Here is a 13,328-nt window from a genome sequence, read left to right as displayed (position 1 = left end):
TCGTGATCCAGACAAACTAATTATTTATTGAAGAAGGGAACCACCAAAATTAGGAACATCAGTTGTTTTTCCCGTTAGTGCTTCTGTACAGTGTTGCTGGGACAGCTAAGCAGACAAACATTTGGTGTTGTGCTTGTGTAATGACACTGAAGTGGGAAAGTCAGAAGATGCTGCTGAAGCTATGCATGCATTACAGAAACCTATTAATCTTGTTCTAGGGGGAAGAACAGGCCATAATCTAAAAACTTAATTCATATTTTATAACTGATGCCTTGGACAAAATTTATTACAGAAATAGAGATGATGCCTTTTATTCTTTTCCAGACCTTCATTCCAGACAGATTTAGACATTCCCAGCTTTCTGTTTAAAAATGGCTCATTCTGAACTAGATTTTGTTATCCAAACTGCCTGCTGTAAGTGGAAACTGATACCTTGCTTATTTTTAAGTTTGCATGGAGTTTTGGGCAGCAACTGCACTGTTTCATTGTGCTATCTTTCTAATTTTAGAAGCACAAATCAAAAGTAATAAGAATAATAAAAGTAATAATGCCAACCAAGTTCATTCTGTGAGTTGCGGAAGACTTGGGACAGAATGCTGCAGGGTGTATTGTAGGACATCCGTCCATTTGTTGTCTGTATTGATGAGTAATTAAGGAAACAATAACTGGAACTGCAGATACAATGACGGACTGACTTTCCCACTGCTTCTTTTGGAGATGGCTTGCAGTGGGAAAGGCTTGGGTTATGTGACAGAGGGGTGATGGCTGTGTTGCGCTGGAAGCTGGGAAAGTTCAGAAGAATCCTGCTGTAGGGCACAGACTGATACCCAGTGCAAACCTACACCCAGAATTTTGCAGACTTTGTGGAGGGTTCAGAATCAGGATAAGGTTTGGTCCTGAGATATCCGTCAAGGTCAAACCAAAACTCCTGAGTTGAGTGTACCCTCAAGTAAACTCAAGTTCCCACTTAAGGCTTGGACTGTACATTTCTTTGGCCTTGACCTGCTCGGCGAACCCCTAAGCATTCTCACAATATGAATAATGACAGTGATCTCTGAAAGATAAGGCTGGCTAATAATGCTAAAGCTATGTTAATATGTAACGGCTTATGCTGAAATTAACGTGCAGAAGTTTTCTTTTATTATTTTGTCAGTGGAGCTTAATTGGAAGCAGGACTCCCAGTTCTATTTCTGACTTGTGTCAGTTTGTCTGCAAGCCCACCTTGTCAATTAAATCCTCTGCATCTGTCTCAGTTGACTCATTTCTAGTATGTGTCTCAGACTATATTTTGCATCACTCTTCCTTATGTAGCTTAATAAATGTTTGCTTAACACTTTGTGGAATTCTGTAAGTTTGTGTCGTTGTAAAAGTTTAAATTCAAGTTTTCTTCTTCGTGAAGAAATTATGCCCAGAAGGAACGCTGTTCTTTAGGGATTTAAATTGTGCTGTTTACTTTCACAGCTATAATGTGCAGAACGTGTACAGTGAATGTAAGCTAGAAGCAGCTTGCTGTACAACAGAGCATCTGAAATGTCACATTAACTACACAAACAGAATTTAAAATATTTTACTTTTTTTTAAATGGGCAGGCTTTGTAGCTACTGTTGTTGAACACTGTTATCCCCTAGATGCTGAGCATTATGTAATTGATCTGGCCATGTTTTTCCTCACTGGTCTCATCCATGTATGGTAGAAAATCTAGTAATCTGTAAATTGTGTTGGGCTAAAGAACAGGTTACAGACTGTCCCTTGCATTTGCTATTTGAGTGCTCCTACATGTGCCATATATTAGTTTTATTTTCTACCATGACACCTAGCTATGAGAAGAGAACTCTCTAGAGCATCTTAAAAGACATCTTCTATTAGAGATGGAAAGAGTTAAGCAAAATGTAAACAGTAGATCTCACAGCTAGAAGTAAAAATAATATACATGGGTGTCTCTGAAGTTTTAATTGGAAGGGGGCATAAGAGAGAAAGGCTTAATTTTCTTTTCAAGAATGCTTCATGGAAGTGAGCTAGGAGGTTGAATGGGTAAAACCTAAGGTAGGTGGAAAGTGTGCATTTGTGAAAAACAGTTTACTGTAACACTGAATTTCTGCATCCTGTTCTCTAGTGGTCATAATTTTCCCTGTGGGGAAAAAGAAATTGATATTGCAGGAGGTCAGACAGTCCACCATGGAGAGAAAGGTGGATTTAAAGGCCTCATGTGAGAGACTAAATTTGAGGAAGAGATGCAAAGAGGCACAGCACCTACAGAAAGTGGTCTGGTAGGATCTCAGACTGTGCCCTTCTGGTGCTAGACAAAAAGGGCCCAGATTATGAGAGCTTGGCCTTGCCTGTTGTCATGGGACAAATTCCACTCGAGGAAAGGAATACTGGAGAAAAAAAGGATTGGAAACTCAGGTGTAAATTCAATAATGGGTTGTTGGAAAAGGACTGTAGGAAACCCAGCACTCTGGAGTGTCTCCGCAGTGGCTCCCTTTAAGTACGTATTCTCATGATTTTTACTGAAGTAAGGAGTTTTATGCAGTTGGATTTTGTTTCATTTGGTTGGGCCCATGTCCAAACCAGCCTGGCCTGTATTTTGGCCTAATGAGTACTTGGCTGGGATACCACCAAGTATATTGCTGGTGCTGCAAGGAGTGCATAAGGATTGATGAGCCCTTCTGTGGTTCTGTTTGCCTGGACCAGTCCAGGAGCCCAAGCACAGCATAGGAAGGCTTCTGCCCAACTGGCTTTTGCAAAAGTTAAAGAACTGACTGTAATGTTTATAGGAACTGGAGATGACAGCTATTTATGTTCATATTCACAGTCTAGAGTTTGATAGTTATATTTTCTCTTGCACCAGTTGCTCTATTCTTCCACTGGCTCCTTAACTTACCCATTTTAGGGAACAAACAAACAAATCCAACAAGCTGTTTGGTACTGCTGGTGCACGATGTCTGTGATGAGAAACAATCCTGTTTTGATGTCAGGTAAAGTGATTGTTGCATTCAAACACAGAGAGCTTATAATTAAGCTTTGTGCACCACTACTTGAGAAGAGATGCTTTTTAAATATGAACTGCATACATTGTTATTAGTGCTGTTGGCCTGTTGCCTGTCAAAGCAGCAATTATTTTCTACAACATCTACTTCAGTTCCTCTGCTTTTTCGGTTTCCTGTTATCCCACATGGACATCTGCACTCCCTTTGCCAAATTCCTCAGTACATCGTGGCACTTCAGACTCATAGGAAGAGGATTTATCAGCACAATAGCAGTTGATTGCTTTAGCTAGCATATGGCACTGTCCTTTGAACAGTGGAGGTTGTAGAAAGCATGGGAATCCTGATGGAAGTAAAGCAGTTTGAAAGGTGGTCTGCCTTGGTGGGAAAGTTAAGATAACTAGTAGTGGATTTGGTGTCATCTTAAAATGGTCCAAAGCTGTGTTACTGAGCTATTTTGAGAGATGTTATACTTTAATAAGGCTGACTTTTCTGTTTATTTATATGTTTTGCTTAGCTTGTCCTTTTTGGGTGTATTTGCTTACTGACGGTTAGTGCTTAGTTAGGTGCTTGAATAAACAAATCCCGAGTAAATTTGTTCTTTGTATCCCATTCTCTTTTACATGTTTCCCAGAGGAACTCCTTCAGCCAGATCTATTGAAGGAATAATTATTTCATCAGGATTTAATATATATCTTGATTGCACTTTGAAGGCATTCTCTTGAGGAGTTTTTATCATTTCAACAAGGGATCTTAGCATGTAAACAAGGAAATAAACGTTACCTTTCATATTAATCAACAAGATGATTAAATAATAACCACAATTGTTAATTGGTACTTGGAGAGAGAAAGTAATGACTGTCTTGAGTTCCACAATGAGAGTACCAACAGTTAGAGACACTTTTCTGCACAATAAAGCTGCATATTTAGGAGGCATTACGGTTTTAATGTGCAGCTGCAACCCTAGTGAAGTTGTGCAACTGTTTGCCTGGTGTCCTGTTTCAGGCATATGTTTTCATACTGAAAGAGGTATTAGCAAGGGGCTTAGGGGTTTAGGCAGTTAAATCAGTTCTCATTGCCATTGAAAGCCTGAGGTTTTGTGTAAATTCATGCTTGCAGTATTTTGCTTCACCATAGGATACAGTTCCTGCTGGTTTCAGGATGCAGAAGGAGTCAAAAGCTGTTTCTTTCCTCAGAGGCAAGAGTCCAAATTGTCCCTCACAAGGTAGTGGCTTTTGGCTCTGAGTTTGGAAGTAGAGCCTCATCTTTTCATCACACAAGTCTTTGTCCTCTTCTAAATATTGCATTGTTTGAAGAGGGGGAAGGAAGTGCACAGGGGGTCCACAACTCCTGATGTTGCTGAAGGAAAAAGGAGTTTAACACACAGGTCGGGGAACATAGAGCTTCGGGCTGGGAATTCTGCAGATCTGTACTCTGACTCCTGCCCCTTGTGCTTAGCTGTGTAATCCTGACCCAAGCAAGTAATTTTGTTCCTTAGACACAAGTTCTTTGTAATGTAACTCACTTGAAGCAAGTAGTGCTGCTGGAAGCAACTGTGCCCTCCTGCTCTGTGCTCCTTTTTGCTTCTGACCTACCATAAATATAAGGAAAGGAAGAGTTTCCTTCTCTGATCGGTTTACTAAACTGAGGCAGCCTGAGGCTGCATCATCACTGCATTTCTGGCAAGGTTAGGGGTCTAGACTTACTCTGAATTGGGGGTGACAGCAAAGTGCTGCCTTAGTTTTTTTCATTTGTCTTTGATTATAATACTTCATAGATACTGATTCCAGTTCATTATCACTGAAAAGTACTTCGAGATCCTGGGCTGAAAGGCATGATGAAAATACGAAGTAGCCATTGTATAAAGAGACTTTTGTGGTCATATACTTCTAAACTGATTTATCCAAAGGCAAAGGCTTTTATATTGCAAGCATGGGCTAGAGCAGTGCTTTGCCCCCACTGAAGACCTGTTGGCATCAGTGGCATGGTCTCAGGTCACCCACAGGTACCAGTAGTATAACACTTTGCATTTTTGCTGACTTAACAGTCATTCAAAGTAATGCTGTAAGATAGCATGTTGAATTCTTTTATGATATATGTCTGAGGGTGGTCTATCTACTGTCAGTCTCAGGGTCAAATCACATACATTCAGGTGACAAAACTCCCCTTGGCTTTGACAGAGCTGAGATTTCTCCGTTACCGCCATCCTCAGTATCCCAGTGAGTGTCACTAACACAAATATCTGTTCCATGCAACTCTGCAGGGTGTTTTGTCCCATGCAGGTTTTGATGCAGAGTCCAGGTTTTGATTTTGTTTCTTGCTATTTTTGGTGTTGCTGGTGGAGAACAGCAGAAAAAAATGATTTTGTTTCGATTCTTAATCATATGGAATAACGTTACAATTTTAATTGCATGTTCTAATTTTTCCTTCTTCTTCATCTTTTATGTTTTGAAATTCTGCATTTCAAAAGCAGGATCATTATCATTTAGAACATTAAAGCTTGTCTCTGTAATAGCTTTCCCTTTTAATGTGGAAGAATGGAATTGAGGAGGAAAAACCAATCTGTCTTGAACGAAATTCTCTGTTATCTAAGGATTTTCAGTGCAGCCAACAAGATAGGATCTTAGGCTCAGCTGACTTGGAGTGTCATTCTGTGTCTTGAGTAACTTGTAGCGTACAAAGCATCACTTTTGTAATGTTATCACCAGTAAGATCCATGCAGTCCTGCCAGTGACAAGGGGATTATTTCAGCTTTTTATGATGTCAGTGAGATTTTAGTATTTTAGGATTCAGCTGTTAAGCTGTTTCGGGGAAGAGGGGAAAGTTAGATTATAATTGAACCTCTGCTGAGGGAGAAATTAACTGAATAATTTGCCTGTGTTTTTTCTACCTGCATTTCCTTCTATTAGTCTCCTGATGTTTTTTCCTTATGAAATCAGGTTAGAACACAATGACTTGATTTGTTAAACAGGCAATGATGCCAATGAACATCTGTTTGTCTGGTCCAGATTGCCATTAACACCTAGTAACATTGTCCTTTCTTGCTATTATTTTTATACAGAGCAGCACAGAAGCTTAACCTGTCATCGAAGAGAAAGAAATACCATCCACCCCTGCCACACACACACGACTTCTCTATTTATGCTACTAACTTTAGTGGCATCCTTCAGCTCTGTCCTCCCCCAGCACCACCATGCCTTCTGAGAGCTGTGTCCAAAATCAAGGACAACCCTGGCATTGGAAAGGTAATTTTGGATTTCATTTTTTAAAATAGGTTTATAGAGTAATTTTAATGGGTCTGGAAGATTTCAGCCTAAAACAGGGTTGGATAAGCTCAAGAGAATGGTCTTGGGGTATATAGAGAGGCACATCTGTCTGAATGTGCCTGAGAGCTGTAATTTGTTGACTTTGTTTGCAGTCTCAGAGCAGATTCAGTGCATACATGTTGGCTTCATTGAAGCTAGTTAACATCACTGACAACAATATCAACAAAGGTTGTTTTGTCCTTTCCTATGTTAAAGTTAGAGACAGAATTTATTTGACTTCATTGGTCCAAAACCAATGTGCATACAGGTGTCACCTTTGTCAGTAGTCTCTCTTACTGGCAAGGCTCAGCTTCTGGTGCCGTCTGTTTGCTTTGGATTAAGGAGATAGCCAAGGGTGCTTGGTTTCCCTCTGCTTCACATGTCAGTGTAAACCAGAAGTAATTCTGTAGAAATCAAGTAACAGGAGAGAAATAGATGTCTCTCCAGCTTGGGAAATCCAGCACCTTTCAAACTGTAACATTTGTGCTAATTTTATTTAAGATTAATTAAAATACAACCTAATTACTTAGATCTTTATTCATATTTATAACTGTTTAATCACCCACATGACAGTCTGAATACTTATTTACATAGGTTACAAGAGATTAGCATTTGAAGATAGAATTGAAGTACCTAATGTGCACAGGAAAGCTAAAATATGCACCTTGGCTAACCATATAAATCAGCATTAACATAGAGATCATCAGCCTAAACACTTGCAACTGACACTCTTGCTCCCAGAGAATACTCTGTATTCTCTTAAGCCAATGAGTTTGTGATAAATAGAACACAAAGCTGTAATTGATGCTATCTTTAAGCACGTAGAAGTACTGATGCAAATGTATTTTCTGCTCCTGTGTTTAAAAATGTGTTAGAAAAAAGGGTACAGTATTAAATGGTGGAATGCAACAAACGTGACAGTAATGCACAGGTTTTCAAGTGGAAGAAGAGTTTGCTAAGGAACATCCTTTCTGTGTGTATATTTTGGCAGAGCCCACTTGTGCCTGCCTCTTTTCCCCAGGGTTTAGCACTTACCTATGGCATGAGGAATGACGGAGCAGTGCATTTCTGAGGCTTCCTAAACTCTTTGGCTTAGGAAGACTTTTAAAGCATGCTAATATCTCCCTGTGTTGGCAGGTCAAAGAACTGTCTCTGTACTTCATCACACTCATGTGCCTACAGCTATGTGTAAACAAGGGACTTCAGCTTTTTTCCTATGCTTCGAGGGTGGTCAGTGGAGTTTATTACCATGACTTGTGCCACGTAGAAAACTCAGGTTTATCTGGTGTCTTCAAAAAGATCAAAAAAGTCTAGTGAAGATCAAGTGAATAATCCCAGATGGTAGGAGATTATATGCCTTGGGTGTGGTCTACCTACCTTTTTCATCAGTGAGCCCAGAAGAGGGCTTTCAAAGGGAAAAGCTCCACCAGAATGCAGAGGAGCAGGTCAGGAACTTGTGCCAACCCACAGACCAGGGATATGCCCACCTGCTCAATTGTGTGATCTTCTCCTTCATTATGGGATATATATATATCTATATATGTCCACATATGGTGTGCTGGCAGTGTGGGTGACTTTCATGGATCAACAGGCAGTTGTCTGACCCTCAGATGTCTTTGCTATGTAAGCTGAAATCATTATTGAAGGTGCTGTTTTGGGCCCAGAGTTCTAGCTGTGGACTTCTCAGCACATACTTGGCCACCATTTGGAAAACCCCTGCACAGTGCTGTGAAGTGCTGTGCTGGAGAAAAGAGCTCTCTGCTAATAACATCAGCCCTTTGGTTCTTGAGTTAAGATTTAGAGCATGCAGTGGTGACAGGGTCTGCTAGTTACTACTTGTAATGCTCCTCAAAATATAAGGTAATAAGGCATCTTCTCTAACCCCTCTAACCCATAGTTTAAAATGTGCAATACCTCTTAAACATCTGTCTTTACCCATTCCTCTTTTGCAACTTGATAAATTACAGTGTTTACCCATAAAACAACTCTAACGATGTAGCTTTTTTTTTTTTTTTTTTTTTTTTTTAATGTTACTTTTTGGTCCCTCCTCTTCTAACAGCTTTTCACTTTACACTCCTTTTGGTTTTCTTTTTCCTTGTATTTTTCAATGATTTGTAGAACAGCTTTGGTTACAAGGGACTTTGAAAATCACCCAGTTCCACCTCCCCTGCCCTGGGGGATCCACAGCTTCTCTGGGCAGCCTGTGCCAGTGCCTCACCACCCTCTGAAGACTTTCTTCCTAACATCTAATTTATATCTTCCCTCTTTTAGTTTAAAACCATTCCCATTTGTTATATCACTGTCTGCTCATGTAAAAATCCACTCTCTATTTTATAAGCTCCCTTTAAGTACTGAAAGGCTGCTATAAGGTCTCCACCCCTCTATTGATACAGCCCAGGATGCAGTTGGCCTTCTGGGCTGCAAGCACGCACTGTTTGCTCATGTTGAGCCTATTGTCCACCAAAACCCCCAAGCTCTTCTCTGCAGGGCTGCTCTTAATGAGTTCTCCCAGTCTGTGCTCATGTCCAGGATTGCCCCAGCCCAGGTGCAGTACCTTGCACTTGAACTTGTTGAACCTCATTAGGTTTACATGGGCCCAGTTATCTAGCTTGTCCAGATCCCTTTGGATGGCATCCTGTCCTTCTGGTGTATCGACTGCATCGCTCAGCTTGGTGTCATCTGCAAACTTGCTGAGGGTGCACTCGATCGCTGTCAATTGACGTGACTCCCAGTGTCGTTGGTAGAGCAGCCTGTCCAGTTGTAAGTACAAGATACACATAGGGGATAGAAGCAGTGCTGGATTCTGGAGTCAATTTTTCCTACTGCAGCATCTGTGGCTGTGGCTGGCTCATTCACTGGTTTGTGTGATTGTTCCCAGATCAGCAGTGTGCCTGTCCCTGTTATTAATGTGTGGTTACAGTGGGTCAAACAGCTGGTGAGGCAGTGTTTTCCTTCTTTACCTCCCAGCTTTCTGCTGTTTTGTCTTTTATGGTTTTGATGTGGAAGCCTGGTTCCTTGCTGGTATCTGCTGTATAGTGATAATGTAGCCATACTGATGGGCTGCACAACTTCGTCCTACTGACCTGAGAATGACACACTGAGGACCAGTCCTTATTCTTTGAGGGGCTGATTTCCCTGAGTACAGATGGCTTGACAAGTTTTAATGGCCTTCTTGTAGCTTCTTTTGGAACAGGACAAGATACCATAGAGAAATGTACCTTTTTGTATTGTAAAGGGAAGAGACAAAATTTAAGGAGAAAAATAAAAGTGACGTGAGGATGAAAAATGGAAACAAACTAGAAACCCATGAAATGTCAGTGATGCTTCAGTGGGGGTAGTGTAGTTCCCTTCATGACAAGTTGAAGTGGTGAATGATATGTCAACTATGTGGAAATACTATTTATATTGAGGGAACTAATGATTAAGGCCAGGATCCTACAAAGACTGACTGCTGCTGTTACAACACACTCTAAGTAGTCCCATTTCTTTTGTAGATCTAAGTGCATGCATGAGTCCATGCTGAAATATTTATAATGTCCAATATGATTGGCTTTCTATATATCCATGGCTGTGGTCATTTTTAACTACCCCCCACCACTGGTGCTCAAGGTTGTCTTTTAGCTGGTATTCAACACATTTTAAGAGGCACAGAAACAGTGTGTGGAAAACGTGATGTCACTGCAGGGCCAAAATGGAAAAAAAAAAGGCTTGAGAGGGAATCTGGAAGCATAACCCAGTAACCCTGACTTTCAGGCTGGGCACCCCGGCAAAGTGGTTGAAGCAATAATAAGAATCAAAATTAGCAGGCAGGGATTAATATGATAAATTGGGGATCAGTCTGGGAAGCATCTGTAGCCAGAACACATATGATAGAGTTCTGTAGAAGAGTCAGCGAGCATATGAATAAGGGTGGTCTGTTTGATTGAGTGTATTTGGGTTTTGAAGAAGCTTTTGACAAGTGCCCTGACCTAGATTTCTTAGAAAACCCTAAGCTGTCATGTTATTAATAACCAGTAGGAAACAAAGGGTCAGATTCCACACTGGAGCAAAGTTAGCTTTGTCATACGGAGATCCATGCTGTTTGGTGTCTTCCTAAATGATTCAAGTGAGGTGGTGTACCTACCTATTCAAACTAGTCAAAGCTAAATCTGACTCTGAAGACTTGTAAAAAGTCATCTCGTGGTACTGGAATTATTGAGATGATAAAGAGGCAGATGAAGCTTAATGCTAATTAGCAGAAGGAAAAGCAGCTCTAACTCCGCGTGCACAAATGGTAAGTTGTGAGGAAATCAGGTATGACCATAACCCATTTTACCAGCCATCATGGAAGCTACAGCATTATGTTTGTTACCATGAGTCTCAGCTTCTGAAGAAATGCTTTACTGAGTGTCCAGGAGGCAAGAAGAATAAGCATCTTTAGTTGTAAAGGGTCTCTTAACAGTACATGATATAAAGATGTGTTCCTCTTCATGCCCATATCATTTCAATAAGTCACTGATTGTGTTTACCTTTACTGGCTTTCTTCCTTACCATAATAAATCTCAAGAAGTTTAATAAAGGATGGTAAGAACTGAAGAAATGTGAAGACTTCCACTCCACTCCCATGTTAATATCTCTAGAGAACCTTCTCAGAGGAGAGCTCTTCCCCTGCAGGCAGGAGCAGCTTTGCTGCCAGTATAGGCCTGGACCTAAACTTTTTTTTTTTTTTTTAAAACAAAACAAACAAACAAAAAAACTTCACCAAACATCAACATCTGTATCTGGAATTTTAAGTTCCTTATTTGATGTGCACTTTAAAAGCTGCCCTACTATGACTATTTGCTTATCCTGATAAAGAAACTTCTTTATGGCCAAAACACAGCTTCAGTGGAGAACTTTCCCATACATTAAGTCCTTTTCATTGGTTTCAGAGTTAAACACATGAAGAAGAGCTATTCTGATCCGAAGTAGAGGACAGTGGAATCTAAGGAAGTCACTGTACTGAGCATAGGCAGCATCAGGACTACCTTGGTGGTTTCTGTTGTAATTTGGAATCAGTCTGGCTGACAGGTCCTGTCACTGTTTGTGGGACCCTGTCTTAACTTGTGAGCTCAGTGGGTGTTCAGGGGAAGGAAGTGGTTTGAATTCTTGCTTCTTCTTGCTATGTGACTATAGCAGGCAGTAACTATGTATTGTCAGAACTGCTGGAGGAGGCAGGAATGTGAAAAGACTGTGATGGCCAGAACTTCCACTTGAACACAATTACTGATGTGAGCCCAAGGTCTAGAGTTGTTCGTTATCTACCATCATCTCCATGCATATCATACGGTTCTGCTGTGATGAAATACTGCTATTAATTTTTGTTGTTAGTGACTTACTACAGCAGACATCCTATGTGTATCTTTTGCAATTTCTAATTTCTCATTGTTTCAAGTACTGTCTTTGGAAGGTGAGTAGTAAATGTCTTATTAATTTCTTTTACATTTCATAAATACCATTTTTTCCCTTATCATAATTTAATCAGGAGTGTACGGATTTGTCCAGCGATTCAAATCTTTAATTAACCTTTTGCATAGTTTTCTTTACTAAGAGTGCAAAAGACTATGTACTCTTCCAGGTACTTGAAGGATTTTTCTGCATTCAGGAACACCAAGCAGAAAAAAGTTTAAAATAAATAAAGTTTGGAACTGTGGGTCTTTCTGGCACCCGTGTTTTGTATGATCAACCTTAATCAAACCCTCACACATGTACAAAAATCCTACTACCAATACAAACTGAATACTGAGAGGAATTATGCTCACTACTAATAAATGTTACATAGCAAATTTCATACCTTTGTCTTGAATGTGCCAAAAACATCAGAGTCCAAATCATTTAGCTGAATCCTACTTAAAAGGCAATGATCCAGTACAGTATGATTCTTGTAACTGAATCATTTTTGTGGTCTCTCTGGGTGTTATTAAATTTAATGTCAGAATAGTAGGAAAGACGTCTGAAAGCCATTTAATATTGTCACTGGAAAGAAGTTAGATTATGCTCAATTTCTGACATTAATGTGCTACTTAAGATAATTTATCATATTGTGGTATTAAAAAAGACATCCTTTTTACAGTGGCTGCTGTGTAGCATTCTAATTTGCTATTTTTCTTTAGCATGGTAGGAAGCCTTTTTCATGCAAAATGTTTTTTCTGCAGTTCTATTCAGCTCATTCTTTATAATACTGCATCACTTACAACAGCAGCTTTAAGTGCTTGTCTCTTTCAAGGATCCTGTCAATTTTTTTTGTTAGAATGACAGAAGCCTCCTATGTGAGACAATTGAAATGGAGCATTTAAAGAGAACCTGAGTTGTCAGATGTGTTTCTTGGACAGGTATATACATATTGGTCTCCATTTGTGTGTTTTAGACATTTAGTTTCATTTATGCTTTACCAAGCCAGAGCTAAGGTACCGCTAACATGATTTACTGATCACGTAGAGTTTTCTTAAGTGTGCTATATGTCCCATTCACTGGTTCTTAGAATGGTTTGATGATGGATAACAAATAGGTACTTAATTTTGTCATCTTTATTGCTGCTTGTTTCCTAATGACTAGAGTGTTATATCTGATATAAATCACGTATCATACTAAGTACTCTGCAATCCATGTGTAGGACAAGGTGCATACATTCCTGCTGAAATGTATTGAACTACTTAAACAAAAAAATGTGAAAGATCAGATTAAAATAAACAATTTCTTCTATTTTGTTTTCACATTTAAAAAAAAAAAAATACTTTTCTTCATGTCTCCTGGGAGTGGAGAATCAATTCTTCTTTAATAGAGTACAATATAGAAGTGATTTTTTTTTTGGCTCTCCCAGGGGAGCTAAATGGTCTATGCTAGCGTAGCAATTTTGCATATAAATTTGCCATCCACTGGTAGTGGCAGTATATGAAAGGCTTGTAAGAACTACCCACAGTAAACCAATTTAGCAAGGGTTATATATCTGTCAGTTACAATTAAATCCATGAAAAATATTGGCTCTGAACTAGGACTTTTGTAATTTGATTTACATTGTAGT

The 13,328-nt window shown here is 39.6% G+C and overlaps 1 protein-coding gene across 2 annotated transcripts in view; it reads left to right on the top strand.

Moving 5' to 3' along the window:
• KIF26A (kinesin family member 26A) overlaps positions 1–13,328 on the top strand; it is a 100,207-nt gene that overhangs the window by 64,120 nt on the left and 22,759 nt on the right. For both annotated transcript variants that reach the window (XM_032188360.1, XM_032188361.1), the window contains one exon: positions 6,046–6,229. In XM_032188360.1, the coding sequence (XP_032044251.1) occupies positions 6,046–6,229 (184 nt within the window). The remainder of the gene's footprint in view (positions 1–6,045; positions 6,230–13,328) is intronic.

The sequence above is a fragment of the Aythya fuligula genome, chromosome 5 (assembly GCF_009819795.1).
Source record: "Aythya fuligula isolate bAytFul2 chromosome 5, bAytFul2.pri, whole genome shotgun sequence".
Lineage (NCBI taxonomy): Eukaryota > Metazoa > Chordata > Aves > Anseriformes > Anatidae > Aythya > Aythya fuligula.
The sequence above is the reverse complement of the archived record's forward strand: the minus strand, read 5'-3'. Positions and strand labels throughout refer to the sequence as shown.